General features: G+C 43.0%; 3 protein-coding genes and 1 long non-coding RNA gene across 8 annotated transcripts in view; 1 reads left to right on the top strand and 3 right to left on the bottom strand.

The window, feature by feature from the left end:
* The window catches only part of ankfy1 (ankyrin repeat and FYVE domain containing 1), a 14,540-nt gene extending 11,494 nt beyond the window's left edge, over positions 1-3,046 (bottom strand). The window contains exons 1-5 of one of the 2 annotated variants that reach the window (XM_026181133.1): positions 2,867-3,046; positions 983-1,190; positions 673-791; positions 323-458; positions 70-193 (exon numbers count right to left, since the gene is read on the bottom strand). In XM_026181133.1, coding sequence (XP_026036918.1) covers positions 70-193; positions 323-458; positions 673-791; positions 983-1,190; positions 2,867-2,876 — 597 coding nt within the window. In that variant the 5' untranslated portion in view covers positions 2,877-3,046. Of the gene's footprint in view, positions 1-69; positions 194-322; positions 459-672; positions 792-982; positions 1,191-2,453; positions 2,794-2,866 lie in introns of those variants that run through there. The other variant, XM_026181132.1, reaches the window with a different exon arrangement.
* spns3 (SPNS lysolipid transporter 3, sphingosine-1-phosphate (putative)) lies at positions 3,006-25,625 on the top strand. Of its 4 annotated transcripts, none has more exons than XM_026181139.1 (13): positions 3,006-3,105; positions 20,403-20,649; positions 20,735-20,800; positions 21,033-21,169; positions 22,133-22,284; positions 22,584-22,650; positions 22,731-22,873; positions 22,969-23,109; positions 23,206-23,395; positions 23,773-23,838; positions 23,922-24,020; positions 24,101-24,263; positions 24,771-25,625. In XM_026181139.1, the coding sequence occupies exons 2-13, from the start codon at positions 20,424-20,426 to the stop codon at positions 24,839-24,841; spliced, it is 1,521 nt and encodes a 506-aa protein (XP_026036924.1). In that variant the 5' UTR covers positions 3,006-3,105; positions 20,403-20,423; the 3' UTR covers positions 24,842-25,625. The 4 variants fall into 4 exon arrangements, with proteins under 4 accessions (XP_026036924.1, XP_026036922.1, XP_026036921.1 ...); XM_026181137.1 differs by lacking the exon at positions 3,006-3,105 and adding an exon at positions 13,550-13,571; XM_026181136.1 differs by lacking the exon at positions 3,006-3,105 and adding an exon at positions 16,060-16,366.
* ube2g1a (ubiquitin-conjugating enzyme E2G 1a (UBC7 homolog, yeast)) lies at positions 6,660-12,993 on the bottom strand. Its single transcript, XM_026181143.1, has 6 exons — positions 12,701-12,993; positions 11,108-11,210; positions 10,895-10,992; positions 10,204-10,382; positions 9,959-10,079; positions 6,660-8,804 (listed from the first exon to the last, which is right to left on the bottom strand). The coding sequence occupies exons 1-5, from the start codon at positions 12,744-12,746 to the stop codon at positions 9,993-9,995; spliced, it is 513 nt and encodes a 170-aa protein (XP_026036928.1). The 5' UTR covers positions 12,747-12,993; the 3' UTR covers positions 6,660-8,804; positions 9,959-9,992.
* LOC113030072 (uncharacterized) overlaps positions 19,169-25,625 on the bottom strand; it is a 35,644-nt gene continuing 29,187 nt past the window's right edge. Inside the window, exon 3 of the long non-coding RNA XR_003273545.1 lies at positions 19,169-19,771. This is a non-coding gene — a long non-coding RNA (uncharacterized LOC113030072). The remainder of the gene's footprint in view (positions 19,772-25,625) is intronic.

Here is a 25,625-nt window from a genome sequence, read left to right as displayed (position 1 = left end):
TTACGAGCTTGTGCAATCCAGAAACACACTCATCGCTGGACATGCACAAACATGGCTCACGTTACTCACCCAGTGACTGGCTATGATCTCCCCACAGTAGTTCATTAAGGTGCTGGCATTTAGCTCCTCGGCTGTCTGGTAGAAGCGAATGCAGTTCCTGACATTCACCGAGGACATCACGCCTTTTTCACACCTGGCCCAGCCAAGAAGCACATGTATGTGTGTGTGTCACATGTGTGGCATCGTAATACACTTTGCAAAAGTGACACCACTACCATCAACAGTGCAGTCAAAAAACTCAGTATGTAGTTCTTCTACTTGCCTCTCTCTGAGCAGCTGAAGCTGGAAGCGGTTGGCCAGTTTCATCAAGTCGATAAGAAAGGCATCATCCTCGCTCAGCTCCAACTCGTCGGTGTATGTCCACCGTAACATTGCCATGGCAACCTCAGGTTTGCAATCTGAGAACCAATAAAGTTTTAAGACAAATTAGAACAAAAAACATCCCCTCGCAAAGTCACAACGCAGGGACGAACCGCCCCACCTCCCACGCCCACAGTGGACTTTGAAAGTGTTCTCACCAAAATAAATATTCTGCTATCACCCATCAACATACTGAGTGAGCTGAGATGGGAATAAGGACTTGGTTTAAACTGCCCTTTAAAAGCTGCTCACCAGACAGGTCCAGCTCATTGGTTGAAGCCAGGTTGGAGAGACTCCACACATCGCTGCGAGCAGCCAGCACAAACTTATGGGCATGAATCTGCTCCCCCACTACTTTCACCTTTAGATCACTGCAAAACCAACACATTCATCACTGAGAAGCACGTCCATATTAAACATTAATACTTTAATAAGGCACAAACTAACTAGGAACCACAAATTGTCTGGCACTTACACTTTTCTAGTCTTACTCAAAGCCATTTATAAACAGACAGCACTCAAAAGATGACCCACAGACCCGCGTCCCTATAATGACCCTCACCTGTACTGTTCCTGCTGATAGAGGTCGGCCACAATGTCCAGCAGACGGCTGATGAAGGTCTCCGCGGCTGCAGGGGTGGGAGTGCCCTGACTAGAAGACTGAGCGGCAAGCATGGCGCAGCGCCTCTCTGTATCAGCCAGCTTCTGCTGCATCTTCACATACTCCTGCCTGAGCAGGGCCAGGTGCTTCTGCAGCTTGGCCACCTCCTCTGTTGCACATGAAGCAAAAGGAAGAGGCAGGGCGAGGGAACGTGAGCTAGAAAAACCTACTTTAATCACAGGTTAGAACTGAGCTCCATGATGCGAGCAAACTTTCACCTACAAACAAGCAGGGTGGTCCAAAGCACACACCGAAAGAAGATATTATTTGGGGTTAAGGTTACAAGCTTTGTTGGCATTTTGCAGATAACATCACCAGTGTTTAAAGATAATTATTATAGCAGTGTTGACTGCATGTAGTATTAAAAGCTTAAGAAACATCGCTTGAGCACTGACTACTTTCATAACGCTGGTTTCTGTGTGTGTGTGTGTGTGTGTGTGTTAAGAAACAAGCCAATTTGCAGACATTTTAAAATCCCTTCACAAGGCAGAGACCATGCTGTCAAGTCTTATAAATCAGCTAAAGGAAAATCTAATGACAGTAATTTTGTTTGGCCAAACTTCGAGGCTATGCTTGAAGTCAAACGCACTTTCTACACATCATCATGTTACAATATTAACCCACAGAGTTTCACAGAGGCCCATTTCCTTCCTTTAAGTCAGTAAAGTTTTAGTGAAGAAAAACATGCTGAGGTAGCTCGTTACTTTGTCCTCCCTTGTAAACCGTCGCAGGGAAGGCTGGCTACTGGTCATGAGGAACAGAAAGGGGGAGTTGCTGAAAACCACATGACCAGCTCAGCACAGGAAGGGTGGTATGCTGCCAACCGTAACCCAGCTGCTGAGGACCAACTGAGAAGTGAGAAAACACTGATCCAAAATAAGAACAGTCTAGCAGGCATCAGGAAAGTCTTCCTCTCCAGGCTCACAGTTTTCAATCATTTTTTAAAGCTTTAAGACAAAGAAGTCTGAGGCATCAGGAAAGTCTGTTTGTCAGGACTTGTGGTCAGAATCACTTGCAGACCTGATGTGGCAATGATCCAAAATCTTAAAATGTTAGTACATACAAAAAATGCTCTCAAACTGTATCACCGACCAGAACACAGAGCAGTTTTAAATAAGCACGTATATCCTCTCTCCTACTAACCACAGACGGGTGTATTTGCTCCCTGGGTTCAGGAGATCTCCCTTAAGGACAAGCACAGAGCAAACCATCCTGTGTTTAGGCCAAACACCTGCCTGTCAGGTGGTCCGGATGACACCACCTGACACGGAGTGACATTTAACCTGTCCTGTCAAGTCTCCTGTCCTGCATTTATTCTCCATTTACTACGACTGGTAACAAGATGTGTTAATAAATAAAAGAAAAACTTTACCATAGCAGTTAAACCTCTGACCACGGTCAGATAAAGCAACGCTGGACAGTCTGATTAGACTCATGAAGCTAACACTTAATCTTTACCAGCAACACCTGCACATTACTGAAGATGATATACACCTTCTGGGACCTAGCAAACCAGCACGCTCCTTCGAAACGTGCCTTTCTTGCCTGGTTAAGCTAACTCGTAGCGATACAGTTCAGCTAGCAATATAAGCGAGAGCTAACGACAGAGCTTCTCAGTGGAAAGAACAGCGTGACAATAAGCGTCGCGACGCTTCGCATTTCCACCCACAGACTACGCTCGGTTTCCTTCACCGCTAACACATTAGTTGAGTCGGTGATATAGTTAAACAAGCGCACGCGGATAAAAGGGCGTGTGTCAAACTGCCCCAAAAATCAGTCACATACCTTCCGCCATGTTGCTCAACGGTAGCGCCGTGGCCTGGCGGTGTCTATCGCGATATGATGAAGCGGCTCGTAGCAGGCGGTGGTGCTGCGTTCAAGTGATTAACAGAAAAGACTCGATCACATGACCGTTACTAGCCCTCCTGCAGGCCAGTATCCATGTAAAACCGGTGCTAACTCCGTTAAGTGCTTTTCATTCACACTACGTTGCCAGTACATTTATAGGGAAAGACGGTAACAAGGTAAGAACCAGAATAACGGACTGCACAAACAACTAATGCAGACGCTTTTGCAATGGTGCACGGTGTGGTTCAGTTAACACTCTAATGACAGTTTGATGGAATCAACTCCCAGCCGTAGTGATCATTGCCACCTGACAGGGAGACGCACGCGTGTAAGTTTTGTAATATGCTGCAAACACTAAGGACAAACCCAACAGAATGATTCAAAGCTGTACTAATATTTAATTTATGAAAGCTACTGTATTCTTTTTATTAGAACTATCAAAAACAAAGGTGTGTTGATACCAGAGGTGGGACCAAGTCATTGTTTTGCAAGTCTCAAGTAAGTCTCAAGTCTTTATCCTCAAGTCTCAAGTCAAGTCTCAAGTAATGTCAGGCAAGTCAGAGTCGAGTCTCAAGTCACTGGTGTAAAAGTCCGAGTCAAGTCACAAGTCTGAAACTTTGAATTTCAAGTCCTTTCGAGTCTTTAAAAAAAAAAAAAAACAATGAAAAAATAATGTTGCAGTTATGCTAAATGTAAATATTAGACCATGTAATTTTAAAATCTGTGTTTTTCTCAACACATGACAAAATAGTGAACTTAGAAAATATACACAAATTGTGAAATTGCACCTCTTTAAAATGCAGCTCAATTAAACTTAGCTCCAAGAATAGTTTTCACCGACAGTTCTGAGATAAGCTGCATGTTATTCTTGGATGCGGTTGTAGGACCAGCTTTAAAATCGCATGACAAAAATATCACACACATTAAAAAAACTGTATCACCAACGTAGCCTGGACAACATTTGCTAGTTAGATGAAGTCAGCTATCTCATCGTAGCATATTTATATGCATATTTATAATCATATGGTTCTTGGAGTGAGTGCATACACTCATGAAGTTTAGTAACTTCAGGTCACTGCAACAAGCCCAGGTACAGTTTACCGACGGATGGGTGCAGGACCTTGAAATGCACCGTGTAGAACGAAAGACCATCGTACGTATCATAAGTTTACCAGTCTCACAAACTGTCGTCATAAATACACATTCGTTAACCGTTTATTAATAGGACCTTTGAGCTCAACGGTAATTAATTAGTAGTGGAAATAATTTCTGGTAGCATCACAGAAATGTAGCAGTGACAATAATACTGTATGCTGTAATCGTACTGGGCAATTAGTGATACAAAAAACCTGTTTTATCCTGTGAATAAAAGTATATGTTTTTGTTAATGTACCATAATAACAGAAGCGAAACGCAATATTGTGTCAGGACAATTCACTATTTATGCACAATAAATAAAGGAGCATAGCGCGACAATTTCTGTTCAGCGCCAGACTTGCTTGTAACCTATATCACCAATTATGTTATGAAAATGACGTATTAACTACTAAAAAACACTGACCTTCGTGTAAATGCTTGGAGCAGACTAACCTGTGAGCTGGAGTGTTCTGGGACGTTATATTTGACCTTTGAATGGCTGCAATCCAGACCATCCGTCGCCTCTTTGTTACTTCGGAAACATGGCTCGAACAATTTCTCTTCAACGAGGTAATCCGATAACAACCGATCTCTTTACCCGTCGGCTTCCCGTGGCTGTCATGCGACCGGCTATTGCAGTTAATAATACAACGGCTTCTTGTGTTTCTTTTTATCGCTGTATAACTGATTTTAATTGAAAGCCTGCGTGCGTTAGTACCGCTTGCCACGAGTTCCCAGAATCCTTTGCGGTTCTACCCGTGAATGACGTCACATTTTCAATCTCTATATAATATGCATGTTAAATTTTGTATTTGGGGTAAAATATCAAGTCTTTTCAAGTAAACCGGTTCAAGTCCAATTCAAGTCCCAAGTCATTGGTGTAAAAGTCCAAGTCAAGTCACAAGTCTTAGAACATTTTTTCAAGTCAAGTCTAAAGTCATAAAATTAATGACTCGAGTCTGACTCGAGTCCAAGTCATGTGACTCGAGTCCACACCTCTGGTTGATACATTAGCACTCAAATGACTGCAATTATGAGTAGACTTGTTCTTAGAGGGGAAAGCAAAGCAGTATTTAATTAAATTCAGATTACTCAATCAGAAATATATTAGCAACAATGATTGATTTATGGAATCACAAATAATATTAATAGGACAGCAACAGTGATCCAGTGTGTTCACTGGGACACTGAGTTGGAACATCTGTGGACCCCCCCACCATGAGCTCCCCCCAAAACACATGAACCCCATGTAGGCTCACATGGGGCTCGTAGCAGTTTTGCCTTTTAGGTCCATTTCTGTGGGAAGCCATAGTGGGTTTGCCCACAGAAAACCCTCGATGCCACCACCCCTGTGGGTTAGACCACACAGGCCGCGTGAGTCTTCTGTGGGCAATGCACTGGAGCCAGCCTGCCCTCCACGGTGCTGCTAACACTGCCTTCACGTGGACAAGGGAGCATGTTTGCTGGGTTCCTACGACAACTTGAAAATGACCCAAAGCACAGCACCAAAATATTCAAGAAATGTTTGGAGAAAAAGAGCTCGGCTAGGATGCTGTCGACAACACACAGGCCAGCAGAGACACCGGACCTGATGGTGAGTCCGATACAGCCCAAACTCTGCACACGGCCATAAACAACCAGAGGAGTCTGTTCAGTGACAGGTTGCTTCTCCCAAAGAAAAGAACCAACAGACTTAAAACTCCTTTGTCCCACACGCCATCAAACTGTTTAACTCCTCTCTGGAGGGGAGAGGGAGGGGAAACAGGAGGACAAAGGAGGGGGGAACAACTAAGCTGTAGTGCCTTTTCACTGTGCAATACTTTTGTTAATATCCAACGGTGCAACAGACTCACAATACTTGAAATGTGCAATTTCCTTGTATTCTTATTCATTCCATTTCTCCCTTTGTATACTCTGGATTTATATATGTGTGTATATGTCATAGTTCTGCTCACATTCTGTGACTTCTGTCGGTGCTGTGCCACTGGAAACCCAATTTCCCGGAGGAATCCACCCGAGGGATTAATAAAGTTTTATCTCATCTCTAATCTCAAACGTCACCAAACTTGCAGCAGGATTAGCACAGATCTGCAGGGCTGACTAAAGCAGATATTTTATGAATAAAATGAGTTTTTCTTTTTTTAAACTAGAATTTGCTGGCTAACCCTGATCTGTTGAGCAGTGATGCAGTCTGCGCTCAGGTTTTAGTCTGACAGCCCTGCTTTAACACAGCTCAGCTAACATTAGCTCTATTTTGAAATGCTAAATATAACTTATTTTTAATTGCAAATGGTTCAATAAGAAGAAATCAAGTTTCTTTAACTTAATGTTTGTGCAGTTAGACTCTTGCTTTAAATTTCCTCCTGATTGCCAGGTGAGTTTTTATAGTCACAGGCAAAGGTCGCATTGATCGTGATCCATGACTAACAAGCTCTAATCAGTTCACCGGTGATTCCAGGTGAACATGTCCGGTGAAACTTCCCTCAAGCTTTCCTGACCTATCGCGTTGCCAACATAACAGCGAGCATCGAGCTGTAGCTGGCAGAGACGCATCAGACAGGGAGAAAATCACAGAATTCAAATTGTGTGATAATTTCACAACTCAGAGACGTCCTGTTTGAGACACAGTTTGCTAAAACATAGTGCTGAATAAAAATACTGGAACACTTACAGAAGGCATCAGATTTGGAACAAAATAGGCAGCATGTCACTGGCAGAGAACAAAATCACACCAAAAATTAAACTTTAAGCAGGCTGATGTGGCTCAGCCATGTCTATAGTCCCCACATGGAAATACACTCCTGGCAATCCCACAGTGGATGTCGTCTTGAGGGTTGTACTCCCAAACCTGGAACAAGGCATCAGTGAGCTATTGGGCAGTCTGTGGTGCAGGTCTGAGGAATGGGACGGCTAGTCGATGGAATCAGTGCCCTCGTCGTCCTCAGTGAAGCTGTGGTGCACCAGGACGAACCCACTCACCCACTGCACCATCATATCTGACAAGGAAACAGATTTGAACACTCATGCTGTTAACACGTTTGTGGAACCGCTCATGAAAATGGCTCGCCAGACCATTATTGACCCACTGTCAAACTGGTCGGAGGATGATGCAGGAAGCTTAACATTCAAAGAGTCACCAGACTCGTCCCACCTGTCACTCAGTGTAGACCTGCTCTCACCTGTGAAGAGAACAGCACAGGGTACGCTAAACTGGGAGCTCCCGCTATTGTCGCGGAGCCTGAAACGCCAGCACGCTGAAATGATCAAGTGTTTCCTGCGCTTTGCTGCACTGGGCCCATTTGGTGTACGGTTTAACTGCTCCAATCGTTTTGTAGTTTTGGCTGCAAAACAACTCAAATCCCCCAAATCTAATATTTAAGAAATATTGTACAAAAATATCTGAAGACTGACCTGATCTCAGGAAATTTAGTTCTCATCTGTCCAAATGTTTGCAATCGTTGGTGGATACTGTTTAATATTCCAGGCCGCTGTGAAAACAGGTGAACACTGGAGCAAGCAAAGCTCAAGAACGCAGATAAATATTGAAAAAAAGTCATGTTTTAGAAGAACTCACTACAGGTGACAAGTTTCATAACATGAAAAATATACATCAGTATTTTGTCTTTATACATTAGGCAAAACTGCAATAGTGAGCAGAGTAATGATGAATTTGAATCTTTGAGAGGAAAGAGCGACAAAACAAAACCGGCGTACACGCTGTACACACAAGCACTCAAACATCCACAAACAAAATCCCAGAAACATTCAGCAGAAAACCAAAAAACCAACAAAACCATAAAACAAAGCATGCATAACAATTCCTACTGAGGACGATACAGACGATGGAGAGAGGCGCTGCTAAAAAATAAAACAATATCCGAGGAGGACGACGCGTTTTTATCAGGGTATCAAAAATGAATGTGTACACTCCAAACTAGGGGGGTTATTGCTACACCAAATTGTTACCGAATTATACAGTCGCTGTATACAGTCCCAGTCATACTACAGGTGGTAGTTTCTATATTTGCCTGGTTTTTTGACATTTTTAAGACTTAATCAACGCAGGATGAAGTGGCCGAGCTTTTTATTGGGAGGCACTTTTGAAAAGAAAAGACCAACAAAATTTAGCATGCACAAAAAAAAAAAAAGAGGGGGTGTAAGACTGAATATAGAGAGAAAATCATTCAGCTGCCTGTGATGCTGAGCAATAAAGGACCCAGAGGACAGCTGTGTATTCCTTAGTCACATCATTCACGTCTTGCTGGGACTGAACAAGCTCTTCACAGGTGACATTCCTCCAAACGCATCCGTGTTAATGGCTCCTATGAAAACAATCTAAAGAGAACTAATCCATGCCGGGGCTGAGAGAAGGAAAATGGACAAAAAGAAATGAACCCGCGCTATTTCATTTGGTCTAAATGTCTGGATGGATGGAAAGGGAGCGTATATATTATCCGGTTTAGTCTGTGCTATATACATGTCTTTACAATATCTTCCTGAATGTTGAAGCAGTTCATAGCCTTGAAAAATCTTTTATCATCTTCTGGGTTTTTTTCTTGTTTTCTTTTTTTCAGTTGGCACTTGCTTGGCGATTTTCCGTCAGCCTTGGTAGTCCTTGTTATGTTTCTATTGCAGCCTACAGTAGCCAGTCTGTTCCTGCCAAAATAAAGGAGGACAAGCCTGGCGACAGGGTGGAAGAGTGCAGGAAACAGTGCCGTGTTGATTTTCAATTGGAGACCTGCGGGAAACAACAAATGGCCGGAAAAAACACAAGTTAGGACCACGAGTCGACGACAGGCGACATGCTCAGTACTGTGCAACAGTCTCAAAGCTCGCCTTCATTTCTTTAGATTTGGCGAGGAAAATGGCAAACAGGTGTAGTGAGTTATTGGACCATGTGCAAACATACATGGGATACATCAGGCAAAAAAGGCGACTGAGCAATTTTAATGAACTCATCCTTTGCTCTTTAACACAGCCTGAAATCTCTTCAAATGTGAAGCTTTGTCTAAGCGGCCGTCAGCAGCAGTTCTCCAGGCTGCTACAAACAGCAGCTCTTCTTTGGATGTTCACTGCCTTTCGTTTCATTCTGTCAAGATCAGTTGGACTGTGTGTTTTTCTATCCACACACTGTATCGCCTGTGTTTTAGACGTCACTGCCACCCTGAAACATTAAGCTGCTGCCAGTCAGACACTTTGCACATGGTGCTGCATGGCGGAGCAAAGTCTGCCAGTACTTTGCCTCTTACCTGTAGTTATTTTTATTTAATTTAATAACTGTACAGTACTCTGTTTATAGTAACCATTGTCCTTAATGTAAATCTGTAAGAAAGATTGTGTATGTTTCTGTTCCGTGTCCTGTTTGTTTGTATATGTGTCTTTTTGGCTGCTGTTACAACCAAATTTCCCCTTGTGGGACAATTAAAGGATTATTCTGTTCTATTCTACTTCTGTGTTCATGCTTCAGTTTTGATAGGATCGTCAACATCGTGAGCTGACATGCAACCACGTTGTTTATCTAAGCACGGCACAGACATTCAGAGCCGTGCGTCTGTCCTGACCTCCTCTGTACACACGGAAACGTTGAACCACCAATTTATCATTTGGATTCAAATTTGTCTGGTTCATTGGAAGCAAACTGTTGGCGCCTCAAGACTTTAGCACAGCACGCCATTTATTTATTCATTTGGGGTTTTTTAACGCTTTCATCAAGTGTAAGCAGACAAAACTAGGAGTGCTGCTAATATTTATCCTAAATCTTTTACAGTTGTGAATTTGTTTACCAGTATATTACTATAAACGTTTTTGTTTTGAGCCAACTGAATTGTCTTAATGGAGAATCTGTGGTGGTGCTCTCCAGATTAAGTTTAGGGATGACTGAACAATCCTTACCCTGAAAACATGAAGCCCAGAGCCGTGCTGAGCATCACTCAAACGCAGTCTCTTGGCTTTTTCGTACACAACGGGCAACTTTCCTTTTGAATGCGCCGTGTCTGTCCTCCCGCCATTCTTTCTGCAGGGGGACGTTTACACAAAATGTTAAAATCAGAAAGATTCACTCACGACTGGACTTTTATAGAAATGTTTGGATTGAATAAAAGGACACATGCAAAAGATCTTTACACAGTCAGACTTACTGCAGCATCCACATTGGCTGGCGAGTCACCGTTTGGGTCTGCCAGCATAGAGATAACACTAATCATGATGGTTTCCACAGTGTGGATAGGCAGCCAGCGCTCCTCTGGTTTCTCGTAGCCATATTTGTCCTCCCCAGGCTCGTGTAAAATAGAAATACATACATCGCCGTTCTTGTCAACTGGAGATGAAGAAAGAAAGATTACTAATATTTTGTGAAGTAGAAAATGCTCTCATTGGAAAGTGTGTACGTTGCTTTTCACTGCCTGCTCCTGCTAAGTGGCCAAATGTGTGTGTCCACAAACTTTCCCACTGGTTAGTCCTTATTTTCCTTAGACCTTATTTTAAAGGTCTGAGAAAATAGTTCCCATAGTCAGTGGGATTACTGCTGAGGTCGCACTGGTTCTTGATTTTACTGAATTTTATCTGGCTGCTGTTTACGTGCTCGTGCATCAGTGGCCTTTATGTCTCTGTGTGTGTTTACAGTCTTTGCTGCCACTTTTGAAAAAGAGGCTTTTACCTCCATCAGGATAAACACACCATGTAGTAAAGATGGCAAAATAATTTTAATCAACAGTAGAGTCACAATAAAACTAATAACATGTAACATTAACACAAAGATCATACAGCCTTCATTTCGTAAGCTTAAAAACATTTATAATAACACTGATAGCATGTTTCACCGGTACCTACCGTTAGGGTGCCAAATATCTGTGATAAATTTCATTTTAGGTGGCCTGAGAGGGTAGTCTTTGGGAAAGGTCAGATGAGCTTTAAACACACCACCTTCACTGTGGGGGGAGGGGGAAAGATGAAAAAAATCAGCATGATAGGTACCAAAGTTTAAAAACAAATCCACACAGGCCAAAACTCATCTCAACCCATACACAAGACAGGGAGACTCACTACAGGGTGTCTGGAGGCCCAATGATAAGGACTTCCCATCTGTAGAGATCACTATCCTCGATCAGGCCTGCTGAGAATCCCTCCACTGGGTTTTTGTTCAGCTCTGAATATAAAAAAATCAAAGTCATTCACTATGACATACAGCACACTACCTCCACTACATAACCTACGTGCATTACACTGTTCTTCAGGTGGCTGAGGTGACAACATGACACTCAGAGGGGCTTGAGTGAGAATGAGCATATTGCTCAAACTACTTAGCAGTTCCCACCTATGTTACCAATTTGCCATGAACACCCAACATTGCATCAAGAATGGCAGCGCTCACTGTAAACAACATTTTAAACAACTGTAAATCTGTGCTCATGAGTCGGACTAAATGTCGATTTTTTACATCATAATACATTAAGTGGACTTTGGGATTATCGATCGAGCAGCCGTTTGATAAAACAGTTTAACCTTTTACATAACATGATGGAAGAATTTGTTTTTCTTGATAGGCCAAACAGAAACATTTCAAAGGAGCTGGCTCGGTGAAGTCTGATGCTTACTGATCATTATTTCAAGGCTTATAAGAATCACAAGCATTAATTGTAGACTGCAGATCGTATGAATGTACAACAAAGAAAGGCAGCCTTTTTATCAATGCAATAGCCCTGCGACACGAAATCCGTGGAGCTTTAATTTCCTGAATTAATCTACAACCCTTGCTCCAAAATATGGAGGTTTAGGTCAATTACCGGTCACCTTGAAGGGCAGAATGTGGGGACAAGTATAAAGGTGGACCCAGTGACCCTTACAGTCTCCATGCGAAATTTTCATTTTAAACAAAACCTGAAACACGTCATCAGTGCTACAAACCTAAAACATTATACAGCGCCTGTTCGACGCAGCTACTTTTGAAAGGTCGCTAATTTTAGAGTGGCTAAATATAATTCGCAGCTGACCCTGCTAAAAGAGCGAATTGAGGTAATGCGAGATTAACGTTAGCTTAGCGCGTTGACGCTAACAACAGTGACAGCGGCTAGCGTTAGCCTACAGTTAGCTAGCTGGTTAAACACGTTAATTCTGCGGTGAGTGGTAGGGACATGTTCTAACTACTGAAACTGTACTTACATTTATGCGTAAAATGTCCACTAATATCACACTGATCACGTAACTGCTAAACGTCATGTTAAAAAACGAGAAACACTACTTGGCTCCTCGGTTAAAAATACATGTAAACACATTAAGTCAGTAAAGCCAGCTACAGGCTAACATTAGGCTCAGTGATTTGAGCTAGCCTCGTAATAGAAAGTCGCTGGGACTTCTGACAGCGGCTTTCATCTGCAAACAGGACGCAGTGTCGTAAGGCACACACACAAATCACTTGGTCTCCTGAAACACTGAAGACTTTCATTTACTAAACGAGGGAGGTGTTTGTTTGCTCCCACTGTTGTAATCCCCAGGCAGTTCTTTTGTCATTCGGATCTTAACGTTAATGCAGAATGTTCAAGAAAACAGTTTGCGCCAGCACCACGGTTTCAATCAAAGCCGCGGCACCGCTGTCGTTAGCTCGGCACCCAGCATCAGTTAACATGACGGTTTAATTACCTGCAAGCTGTCTCCGGAGTAACAGCGCTGACTGAGGCTCTGTCATACTTATACCAATGTAATGCAGCTATGTTCGATGTTAATATTTCGCGGTAACAGCGTTAATTTAATGTTCACTTAACAGGACTCTGTTCCTTCTATTTTCCGTTTAGCATTCCCGTCATTATTCTTCTTCGCCGCCTTCCCCTGCCGCTATCGTTTCTTCTTCGTTGATTTGTTTGGGGGAACTTCGCGTCCTCAGTGATGCATTACTCCCACCTTGTGGATAGGGTTTTACTTGCAGTGTTCATATTATTAAGTGTGCCTATGCCAAGAGCAGCGTTGGGGAGTAACGGAATACATGTACCGCCGTTACGTATTTAAAATACAAAATATGAGTAACTGTATTCCGTTACAGTTACCGGTTAAAAAGGTGGTATTCAGAATACAGTTACTTTGTTGAAATAAATGGATTACACTGCGATACTTTCCTGTTTCATTTTGTCGGGGTCAGGACTGTTTGGGTTTTGTTTGACAGCTGTTCCAGGCGGCAGCGTTACGGTTGCCATGGTTACAGGGCGACACGCTCTCTCTCTCTGCGACTGTGTGTTTCCTGGGTGAGAGAGCGCCTTTTCGTTGTTGTTGTTGTTGTTGTGCTAAGCTAACAGGCAGAATGCTACAAGCATAGCTCTAAAGAATGTAGCATCATGGGCAGTGTAGTCCGTGTTGCAGGGAGAATGGACTGCCATACACGTTATGTGTCTGTGAGCGCGAGGAGGGAGAAAAAGGGGAGTGGAAAGGTACGAGTTGTCATGGAGGAAAACGGGAGCTGGAAGCATGTAAATATAATAATAACCACTGCAGCCAAGAAGAGAGCCTGACGAGCCCAGTTGTAAGTAAGCTATTAAGACTCGACTGTACACCGTGTTCGTGTTTTCCTCCGAAAACAATAAGTTCCGTTGGAGCAGTCTTTCAACGCCTCTCTCTGTCTCTCGCAAGAAAAGTTGACCCACACAACAAAGTAAAGCTATTTTTCGGCTATGAGCCGACAGGGACCCCGCCGTATTAGTCAGAGGTCCCTTTGGAGTTTGGAGTCGCGGACCTTCAGTAATAGTAATAAATCACACAGCAATAGTACATTCATGTTGTTGTAAAAAGCATGATAATATATTAAGTAATCCAAAGTATTCAGAATACGTTACTGTCATTGAGTAACGTAACAGAATACGCTACAGAATACATTTTGGGGCATGTATTCTGTATTCTGTAATGGAATACATTTTAAAAGTAACCTTCCCAACCCTGGCCAAGAGGCACACTTATTACTATTCCTCAGATTTATCCTTCTTCTTATTATTATTATTCCTCAGTTTCCGCCTGAAATTTTACAGTGTAACTCACCCCACAGTTTTGAGACATATTAATATTTAATGCAAATTTTTGCCCATTGAAATGAATGGGAAAGATTTATTTGTGGTGTGTTGGCTCCATCTCTTGGTCCCATTGAAACGAATTTCAAACTTCATTTGTGGTGTGTTGCCTCTCTCCAGTGGTATGTTGGCTGTGGTACGGCCTTGTCTACCCTTATTTGTATTGCCGTAATGACGACAATATCAACGGCGCGCACAGCGTCACAGCTTTCAGGAACCGTTGAAATTTTTAAGGTTGCGCGAACCATTGAATAGTTATGGTAATCGCAAGGGCGTATGCTTGGTGGAAAACTCCATATCCCACAATTCATAGCACGCCTCTGCTGAGTCAAACAATGGCGGCCACCACTTTGTTTTTATATTGCTTTATTAGTGTTTCTAGGCGAGACACGCTTGTTTCATTGTATTCTTAAGGTTAGTTAGTAGAGTTGCCAACCATCCCGTGCAAACGGAATGCAAAGACTCGGTGTCTCAGCTAGACTTAGGCTACGTTCACACTGCAGGTCTTAATGCTCAATTCCGATTTTTTGATCAAATCCGATTTTTTTGTCTGCTTGTTCACACTACAAATAAAATGCGACAGCAAACGCGCTCTAGTGTGAACGCTCAAAGCGGCCCGCATGCGCAAAAGAAGATGTCACACACAACGCGCTCTGTTTAGACCCAGAGCAACAGTATTGTTTGACTGATGGCCCTTAATATAAAGACTTCGGTCTTCACGTTTCCCAATTTTTGCTTGAAGTTATTTTGTTATTTACATAATAATGTAAATAACCTAATAATGATCCTTATTGCTGTTTCAGAGAGGAGCGGTGCTTCAAAGGATAGCTGCAGATTTCTGTCAGAATCTGCAGATTAAACAGTACAAATAAAATGTTCACGTTTCTCCAACGTTGTCTTCCCAGCAGTTTCACTGATATCTACACGGGATGGCCAGAGAAGCGTTCGCGATGTCTTCTCGGGCGCTTCTCTGGCACTGATAATTGGTGTCTGTCTTGTGTCAGTGACGTAAAAGACGGATTTAATGCGACCTGACCGTTCACACAGCAGTCGCTTTCTAAAACATCGGATATGTATCGGATTCAGTACCACATACGAAAGTGACCCAGATCGGATTTGAAAATATCGGATTTGCGCCGTTCACACTGTCATAGCATGATCGGATATGGGTCGCATAGGGTCAAAAAATCGGATTTGATGCGCTTTCGCCTGCAGTGTGAACGTAGCCTTATTTTTCATTTAGGCTACGTTCACACTGCAGGTCTTAATACTCAATTCCGATTTTTTGATCAAATCCGATTTTTTTTGTCTGCTCGTTCACACTACAAATAAAATGCGACAGCAAACGCGCTCTAGTGTGAACGCTCAAAGCGGCCCGCATGCGCAAAAGAAGATGTCACACACAACGCGCTCTGTTTAGACCCAGAGCAACAGTATTGTTTGACTGATGGCCCTTAATATAAAGACTTCGGACTTCACGTTTCCCAATTTTTGCTTTAAGTTATTTTGTTATTTACATAATAATGTAAATAACCTAATAATGATCCTTATTGCTGTTTTAGAGGAGCGGTGCTTCAAAGGATAGCTGCAGATTTCTGTCAGAATCTGCAGATTATACAGTACAAATAAAATGTTTACGTTGTCTTCCCAACAGTTTCACTTACATCTACACTGGATGGCCAGGAAGCGTTCGCGATGTCTTCTCGGGCGCTGATAATTGGCTTCAGTCTTGTGTCGGTGACGTAAAAGGCGGATTTAATGCGACTTGACCGTTCAAACAGCAGTCGCTTTCTAATACATCGGATATGTATCGGATTCAGTACCACATATGAAAGTGACCCAGATCGGATTTGAAAATATCGGATTTGCGCCGTTCACACTGTCATAGCATGATCGGATATGGGTCGCATAGGGTCAAAAAATCGGATTTGATGCGCTTTCGCCTGCAGTGTGAACGTAGCCTTATATGGGCTGATTATTCATTTATTCGTTTTAGTAACGGTATAAACAGTGAAAGGTGGTGGGTTGTCCAGATGCTGGTCGATGTGGAAAAAATAACTCAGTTGTTTGATGGTGGCTAACGCGGAGCTACAACAGAGAGCAGCTAGCCACCGGTGTATGACAGAAAGGACATGCGAGAAACCGAGAGATACGAGGCGGCCGCCGAGCGACCGGGCATGGCTTACCTGGCGTTCTCTGTCTCGTTTCACCCCCTCCTCCTCTCTCTCGCGCGCGCCGCCGGTGAACTGAATTTCAGGTAAGAGGTTATATATATTTTCGTTGTGCTGACGTTTTACAATCAGTTACAATAAGTCGTACTGCGTGCTAGCTAGCATGACAGACTTTCTATACAGCTGGTGCCTGCTGTGTTACTGATGGTGAACTTTATTGTATTCATAAGGTTAGTTTCCAACCGTCCTGTGCAAACAGAATGTCCCGCATTCAGAGAAAATATTACGCGTTTCCTGTTGAGCTGAAAAGGAACACAGTTTGTCCCGGACTTCAGCTACAATGGAAAAAGACACAAAGCTGGAGTTACTCTGTGGTTACCTGCACAGCGGACTCTTCCCCTGTCATTCTCTCGCCTGTTGCAACTTCAGTCATGAAACTGATCAATGATCAGCTGATGGCTGTTCTCTGGTGTTTGTTTATCACCCACTTTGCGCCATAAACAACAGCAGCAGTTTAAGCTTGATCAGCTGCTGTTAGAATTCATTTGATTTTAATTTCTAGTATCAGCTGATGTTTGATGGAGCCACAGCTGTAAAAGCTGCTGGTCGAAACCAGGAGACGTCCTTACTGAATCATCAGAGCTGTGATGGAGAAACAGGTTTACCTTTTAGGTGACATGAATGAGTTGAAGTTATGAACTGTTTCTGAGAGACAAATAACACCAGGATCCTTTTCTATGTAGCTGACAGCTGGTAACTGTGCAGGGGCGGGTCTAGCAAAGTGTTGCCAGGGGGCAGGTAGGGCATTAACAGGGAGAGGGGGGCACAAAGAAATACTTTTCTTTCTTACTCTCATATAAAATATTTAGCTTTTATTAAATAGTTATCTGAATCTTACAACCAAAGTTTGTATAATAATACACGAGATTGGCTGTAGACCATTGTTAATAATTCAGAACACTGTGTAAAAATAACAAAAAGTGAATGCAAAAGTGCACAAATATTTATTTTACGTGTTTGATGTGTGTGGCGGGGCGTGGTCTGCAGTGCCGCTGCAGGGGAGGCGGACCCACCTGAGCGGCATCTGCAATCACGCCTCTCAGGCGTAAAGTCCATGCTGTCTCGGCTGTTGTTTTGGTATGTGTCGGGCTGTGAGATGAAAAGCTACAGCCGGCTGTGTGGGTACACCAACCATGTGTGAAAAATGGTCCATAAAGTAATGCTACAAAGCGTGTTCATGCAAACATTGTTGGGTCTGCCGTGGTACAATGGGACTTCTGCTCATGAACCTCTGCGCACAGCGTCTGCAAATCGGGGCTGTACGAAGTCACCTCATCTTTACACAAAACTGTAAGCTGTGATCTGTGAGGCGCGAGCGGTGTTTGGTTTTACCATAGTTCATGGTGGAGAATGGCTGCTCTGCTGAGTTTTGCTCTCTGTAGCCGTATGAATGGCAAACTACACTGATTAGCAGCGGCATAGGCACACTTAAAATTTCTTCAGAAATAGAATATTCTTCTTCTTATTGTTGTTGTTGGCGTGATTTTATTTTTCGTGCACTATTGAAATGATCGTATTTCATTTTCACATTTCTCTCAATTACTTCCAGGGTTTACCTTTTACCCTTGCACCTCCTGTTAATTATACATTATGTTACATTATACATGTAGATAGATACTTTAAAAGTGCCAGAGGTACATAGTGAGGGCTTTTTACTGAGACATAATTTTACTGTGAAAAATGTGAAAAATAAAATTTGAAATTAGGTTAATGAATGTCTGGTATGTAGAAATGAAATAAAGGCAACAGAATGCTGAAACTACAGTGAATCTATTCCTTCTGACAAACCTTCAATCAATAAAAATAAAAATAAAAATACTGCAGGAATTTTGCATCAGGCTTCAACATAGCTTGATATCAATTTCTGATTTTCTTGTTGATAAACACTTTTCAAATAAAAGGTGGAAACAGTAGATTTAAATGGCATTTTATTTTATAAATAAATAATTTTAAGACATTAAGATAAGCAAAGCAGTAAGATGTTCTCATGCTTTACTGCATATTGTTAGTGGACATATTTTCTGATCTTAAGAAAAGGTGAAGAAAGCTCTGACACACTGACTGACTTGCAGCCATTTCTCACTGATCTGAAGAGCGAGGCAGGAAGTTGATTTCTAGATAAGAGTCAGCACTTCCAAGCAGAGGGGACCACATATGTGACACATGCTGTACTTGATCTAATGAGATTTGAAAGCAAACAGATGCTTTGGTGACTCCGCAGTTAAATGTAGACCTTCACATTCAGCATGACTACACCAGTTTCCTGTCAGTAAGCCTGGTGTTTTAGAGCCTTTCAGGCATCCTATTGCTGCCAAAGGCATCGTCTTATTTGTCTTAACCTCAGAAGAAAGAAAGAAAAAGGTTTTACATACTTGAACCCTTTCATGCATAGTGGTCACTACAGTTACAGCTGTTCAAAGGCTGTTTTTGTGTATTTGTGTCAGTGTTGATGGTGTACTTGCACATAAACCTCTACATACACATCAGTGTCCACCTAAATGCATAAAGATGATGAACTCTCTCCCTCATACATTAAGAACTGTGGACTCGGTGGTTGTTTTTTAAAAAAACCCCTCAAAACTCACCTTTTTAAAACTGTTTTTGGTTAAATGTTTGCGTGTTTTATATTGTCTGTTTTACCTTTTTATTATTTGTTATCTTATGTGCAGCACTTTGTGATTCTGTCTAGAAAGGTGCTACATAAATACAATCGTGTTTATTTATTTATAATAAAAATACTTCAGAAAAAATCCAGGTTGAGGTCGTCGTCATCATTCATGAAAGGGTTAAAGGTTTTTAATGGCTCATATTATTATTTTTATTATTATTATAATATTATTTCTTTCTTTTTTTTACATGTACATGACCCCAGTGTCAAAGTGAACAGTAGTTTGTAGAGCAGTGGTTTTGATGAGTCACTGGAAACTGAAACTAAAGCGAGTGTTTTCTTTCTGTCAGAAATAACCTCTCAGTCCTGAGATAACAGATGAAATGTAAAGGTTTGATAAGGCAGGTGTTTCCAGAGCAGAGCAGGACCACCTTTTAATCTCTCCTGAAATTGGATGGCAGGTTGCACACGTATAGTTTAGCTACTAACTTAACTGATCCGTTTGCCTTGCTGTCATGTGAGTGTAAGGCTGTGGACGGTGAATCAGACTAGTAAAAAGTCAAATGAGTACATTTATTGCTTTATTTTGTGCTAAGTTTCTTAAAAAAGAAACACAAAGTGGAAAATGTCCATGACGTCTGGCTGGTCTGTGCCATTGCTTCACTAAGACAGATATGTGTGAAACCCTGCATGACCAACCCTCAGTGGGCTGGCCCTGTCGCTAACTTAATATAACTCGAGTCGTCCCAAAACTGAGGTCCCTGTTAGCGTCTTCATGCCTCAGAGCCATTCAGAGTCACATTGTTCTCTCGCAGCTGCACATCTGTAGGAATGAGATAAGAGGATTTAAAGTAAAACCAAACATCAGCAAGTCGGTGAGTCACCTGTAATTCACATTTTGCATGGTTTTAAATACCCGTATGATGGGAACACAGCTGCATTGTAAGATTACAGCTGTGCTGCACGGTGTTGTTTTGGGACAGAAGAGTTCATAAACAATGCTCTTAGTGTTGTCCCTCACCCTGGTTGGGCTGAAATATCTGAGGCGCACTGTTGCAGACGCCAAGGTTACATTTTTATACGCTCCGACTCGCTGTGTCTATTTTCTACATATGCATAAACTTGCTATAATTAAAAGATGCTTTAACCTTTCTGTCGCGGTTTTAAGAACTGGAAAATAAGCTGCATTTAGAGAACAACCTTCTTCTCCTTTCTCTGTTATTTTGACACTGTTGCAAAAATATCTTCTTGGTTGTGTAATTACTTTCTGTCATAAGGGCTGTTTCTAAAGTCTTTCTACAGCTCGCATGAATCAAATTTGCTAAAAGCTGCATCGCTTGAACCTGAAGACAGCGACTTAATGAAAGCAGGACTGTGTGTCTGCACTATATTGTCATTCTCGAGCTCTGTGGAGCATCTGTGCACGAGTTTTAACATTAGGTCATCTCATTCAGCTGAAGGGAGAGCAGCTAGCTATGGAGCCACGGGCATCAGTCACATCCTTCAAGGACATCCCAGTACGCCGATGGAGCCTGCGTTCCAGCTGCAGTCTACCTTATGGCTCTTTTGCAAACAGCCTGGCGTCTCTCGCACCCGATGCTGAGGAGAAACCTGCCATATCGCCCAAGCGCGCCTATGTCACTATGTTTGTGCTTTGCTACGTCAACTTGCTCAACTACATGGAGCGGTACACAATAGCAGGTTGGATGATTTCTTTGTCGATACACACTATTTACTGCTTCCAGTTGGGCAGGGCTTGCACTGAATGGTGTTTCTGGCCTTACAGGCGTCCTTACAGATATTCAAAAATTCTTTGATATAAAGGACAGCACCGCTGGACTTCTGCAGACAGGTATGATGAAGCAGCTGTTTGACAAACACACAGAAGCACTGATGGAGATCAAATTTGTTTTGCTTTTTTCTTTTTAATGTAAGTGCATGGCAGGCCCATGTGTCGTCAACTGCACATACAATCAGGCACCTAATTAAGCAGCGCTGTGTTTGGAGCTTTCACTGATCGTTGTGTGTTTACTGTGAACGAATGATGTCATTGAAACGGAATAACTGATTCCATCAATTTTCAGTTTTCATCTGCAGTTTTCTCCTTTTGGCCCCTCTCTTCGGTTACCTTGGCGACCGCTACAATCGCAAATACATCATGATTGGCGGCTTGAGTGTCTGGCTTTTGACTGCAACCGCCAGCTCTTTTGTCAATGAATCGGTAAGTGAGGAGTATTTTACAAGGAATAACAAAGTAACACAACTTTGCATTGCTACGTGTTCACTTTGCTCCCTGCGTTGTTCTAATTCATCACACGTCTGTTGGAAAGGCTCCTGAATTTCAACATTTGGCTCAGTGTTTGTGGTTCAGGGTAGTTTTCTTACCAAACTCCATCAGCTGAGTCGCACTCTTGTGAGGCAGAAACTGAAAGTCCAAGACGGTTAACCTGCACCCCGTCAGACAATCTGAATTATTAAATTAAAAGAATGAACAATTTGTCTTCATTAGGTTTAAAAAACGTTATTGTCATCTGGCTCTATAGAAACATACAGCTGTGTCATAACCACGCTGACAAATGTTAAGCTGTCGGGTGAGGTTTCATCAGATCGAGACGTCTGAGAAGAAAAGTCACAAAGCTGGTCTGCAGAGGTTACGCAGAGTTTCTGATTTCAACACTGGAAATTCCAGCCCAGCGCTTGACAGCATTTTATAGTCTGTGGTATCAAAGGTTTCAGTGAAGTAAAGTGAGGACGGCACAATAAGTTATTAAGTTAGTTTGAGGTGACCAAACTACGTTGGTGAGGAGGCGCGCTGCGCTCTGTGATCACACTGGAACCCATCAAGCGATTCATTTTTGCATCAGTGCAGCTTTTTCTACAAAACAGTCTGTTTGTGTATTCACATTTGATATCCTTCGAAGTGGTTTAACTACAGGGGGAGAGACTCCTCCATCACATTCAGCTGTAGTTTTGACAGGCGCAGAGTTAAGAGGGAGTTTCAGGGAGTGGGAGCTGTGACACTCAGTGGGGTCTGAGATCATTTCCCCATGTTTGTGTTGAAAATGCATCAGAGGTTTGTTGTACCTTATCTGCAGACTGATTGTGCTGATGACTCTCCGTGCATGTAACCATGTGCGCTTGACAGAAAACATGTTGAATGTCTTTGATGTTTTTGTCTATGCAGCAATTCTGGCTTCTCGCCCTGCTGCGAGGCTTGGTCGGGACCGGAGAAGCCAGCTATTCCACCGTCGCTCCGACCATCATAAGCGATCTCTTTACTGGGGGCAAAAGGAGCATCATGATCTGCATCTTCTACATCTTTATCCCTGTCGGAAGGTAAACAGCTGTTTTTCTTTTTGCACGCTTTAACAGTTTCATTCAAATGATGCGCTGCTGCTGCTGCGCTGCTGCACGGCTGAAAGTGTTGCTGAATGTTGGGTGGATGTTTGGTAGGTTTCTCCTCACCACAGTTGTTTCGTGTGCAGAGCTGGTGTTGCAATGAGTGGTGACACAGCAGTGACTCTAGATTTAGGTTTCCGTACGTTATCGCCCGTCTTAATCTCTCACTTGTTAAGATGTCATATGGCGATATGAGCTTGTTTGTGCATCATGATCACACTATTGCCTGTTTGCAGCGGTCTTGGGTATATAACAGGGCGTGGCTTTGCATCTCTCACAGGGGACTGGCACTGGGCTCTGAGGGTGAGAACATTTTTCTTATTCACGATGCAGAAGTGCGATTTGATTCAAAGTGATGCTGGATTATTTGGCTCTGTTCTCAGATCACACCCATCATGGGCGCAGTGGGACTCATTTTGATGATCGTTTTGTGCCCCAACCCGCCGAGAGGTGCTGCAGAAACCCACGGAGAGGGTGTGACTGAGCAGAGCTCTTACTTGGAGGATGTCAAATATCTTCTGAAGAAGTACGATTTATATTTTGCCCTTGCAAGCGTGAAAAACCCCAAACAAATGGTGTTTGCTTCTAAACAATCTTGTCTTCCTGGTTCTCTGACCTCAGTAAAAGTTACGTGTGGTCATCGTTGGGAGTGACGGCCCTGGCCTTCCTCACCGGGGCGCTGGCTTTCTGGCTGCCGAACTTTTTGTCCCGAGCTCGTGTCTATCAGAAACTCAGCGACAAACCAGGTGACTCCTCGGACAGGTATAGCATGACCTTTTCCCCACGTCGCTTACTTGCTCCAGCCTGAATCGGTGCAGTTTTGACCGTACTGTGTGCTCTCTTCTGCTTCCTGTGCAGTTACATCTTTGGTGCTGTAACGGTGGCCACGGGCATTCTGGGCGGGGCTCTCGGCACTAGTTTATCCAGACGGTTTAGAGACAAGGTGCCAAATGCTGATCCACTCATCTGCGCCGTGGGCATGCTTGGATCAGTGCCGTGCCTCTTTATCACCATCTTTGTGGCATCAGCAAGCATTCCCGCCACTTACGTAAGACAGACTTTGGAGCTATCCTCTGGCTGAGTATACCTCGAGGTGGTGACGTTGTTGGTTAGTCACTGAAGGCACAGCTTTAGGGCAAACTGTGATATTTAGGACAACATTAAGAAGACTGAGCATCCTTTAATGGTTCATCTGGCAAAATTCTCTTCAGATGGTTTCTGCTGGTGGACTTGTAGTGATGCATCATGCAGCAATAGGTCCAAACGTCAAAGAAAGCCTCCTTTTTCTTCTTTCATTTAAATTCTAGTCACAATGTCAAAGGTTCACATTCAGAGTAGAGAAGTTAAAGGCATCGGTTGAAATAAAACATCGTGAGCACCTGTTATGACTGAAACATGAAAGACTGTTTGTCTTGAACGTTTCAGGTGTTCATTTTCTTGGGCGAGCTGCTGCTCTCGTTGAACTGGGCGGTCTTGGCTGACATACTGCTGGTGAGCATTAACTCTGACAGTAAAAACCTCAAAGTGTCGGCTCAAATGTGACACGCCCCTTTTGCTCGTGCTTCTCGCTTCAGTATGTTGTCGTACCAACAAGGAGGGCGACAGCGGAGGCTCTGCAGATTACAGTCGGACATCTGCTGGGTGATGCTGGGAGCCCTTACTTATTAGGAGTGGTAAGAAAGTAAGCTTTAGGAGATCATCTCTGATTCTGTCACTGACCACTAACACCGATTTCATACCTGCACTGGTGTAGATCTCTGATGCTATATACCCAGGTAGCCCCGACAGGAACTTTGACAGTTTGAAGTACAGCCTGCTGCTCTGCCCCGTGGTCGGGATTGTCGGGGGAGTGTTTTTCGTCGTTACTGCCGTCTACATTGCTGAAGACAGGAAAGCAGTGCAGCAGCTGCTTGGAGGTAATAAAACACAAAAGACACAAACACCAAAAACTAAATGTTGAAGCGGCTTCCGAGTGTTAATTTGTGCAAGGACGCACAAAAAGTTGTCATTTCTTTTGTAACATGCATGCTTGTGCCCGTGTGTCTGAACAGTGGTCCTCTGTTCAAGCTCTAACTTCAGACAGCTCCTGTCCTCACACAGTTACAAACACATCCCCCTCATCTGCACACATGCTCCAATAACACTCTGGTGCTCTGGCAACTCAGAGGAAGAACTGGGCCACATCGTGATCCTCGTTTGTCTCATCCTTTCCTTTCTGCGGCGCTGCTAAAGGCTCAAACAGCCGACTGTCAGCTCAGTGTCTGAGTAGCTCTGCTGTGGTTCTACGTCTCAGATCCTTCACCAACCAGTGCGTGCAAGTGCGGCTTGCTTAATTTAGCATTTTTCAAACGTGTGTGTGTGTGTGTGTGTGTGTGTGTGTGTGTGTGTGTGTGTGTGTGTGTGTGTGTGTGTTTCGTTACCAGAGGAACCCCAACCACCGCAGCATCCTGCACCTGAGCCCTCGGTGGAGCTGAGCAACAGGGGAAATGTGTAACGTCTTGCAAAACGAGTCATGCAATGAATGTTAAGTTATGAGGCCCTGTTACACAGACGAACGGCTTTCAGTCTGTGCAGTGTTTAACACCACTTTTAAACGAGAGTCCGTTTCCGTTTTCACCTCAGTGTAATCTCACAGGAGAAGTTTGTCTTTTAAAATGGTCACATTGTTACCTCACAGCTCTCTGCAGTAGACTTGAAACGTGAATGCAGTTGTATTTTTCACTCTAAATGTTGTTGGTTATATTTCTATTAAATTTTCAAGCAAAACCTGCTCTCGAGTGTTGCTGAGTTACTCGCGCGTGCTTCAGTCTGCCAGTCGAACTAAAATAATAAGCTGACACTAAAATCTCAGTATTTCAAAGAAGACGTGTCTTTGACAATACTTCCAAGGATCATCACTGAAGTGACTCACTTATTTTTAATGCAAAAGAGGAGCATGTGTGGTTTGTACGGTGAAGCTTAGCTGCTCAATTCTGTCTACTGACCAGCAGGGGGCGACTTGATCTGACAAAATGAAAATGATATAAAAGTATAGAGTGTTGTCTGTGTTATTAAGTACCACGAGTGTCTTGTGTTGTTTCTCGGTCAGAGTCGACCCTCATCTGGTTTAAAGAAGAAAAGCACCAACAACACGGTGACAGGCACAATGCTCAAACCAAGATGATGACAGGCCATCATTTATATACAGTTTGATAGTATGGTCCAGAGGAGGAATAAGTGGACGAGTGGTTCAATGAAGGAAAGAAGCAGAAAACAAAACTCTGTCATAAAGTATTTTC

The sequence above is a fragment of the Astatotilapia calliptera genome, chromosome 10 (genome assembly GCF_900246225.1).
Source record: "Astatotilapia calliptera chromosome 10, fAstCal1.2, whole genome shotgun sequence".
Classification (NCBI taxonomy): Eukaryota; Metazoa; Chordata; class Actinopteri; order Cichliformes; family Cichlidae; genus Astatotilapia; species Astatotilapia calliptera.
The sequence above is the reverse complement of the archived record's forward strand: the minus strand, read 5'-3'. Positions and strand labels throughout refer to the sequence as shown.

What these genes read in the sequence shown, in the direction of transcription:
- ube2g1a (XM_026181143.1), bottom strand. Translation starts at nt 12,746, where the DNA reads ATGACAGAGCCTCAGTCAGCGCTGTTACTCCGGAGACAGCTTGCAG. An exon ending in GGGCCTCCAGACACCCTGTA is followed by an intron (nt 10,993 to 11,107) that starts GTGAGTCTCCCT and finishes CTCCCCCCACAG; the next exon opens with TGAAGGTGGTGTGTTTAAAG. An exon ending in CAGCCAATGTGGATGCTGCA is followed by an intron (nt 10,080 to 10,203) that starts GTAAGTCTGACT and finishes GTCCCCCTGCAG; the next exon opens with AAAGAATGGCGGGAGGACAG.
- spns3 (XM_026181139.1), top strand. Translation starts at nt 20,424, where the DNA reads ATGGAGCCACGGGCATCAGTCACATCCTTCAAGGACATCCCAGTACGC. An exon ending in ATCTTTATCCCTGTCGGAAG is followed by an intron (nt 22,285 to 22,583) that starts GTAAACAGCTGT and finishes GCCTGTTTGCAG; the next exon opens with CGGTCTTGGGTATATAACAG. An exon ending in CAAGCATTCCCGCCACTTAC is followed by an intron (nt 23,396 to 23,772) that starts GTAAGACAGACT and finishes TGAACGTTTCAG; the next exon opens with GTGTTCATTTTCTTGGGCGA.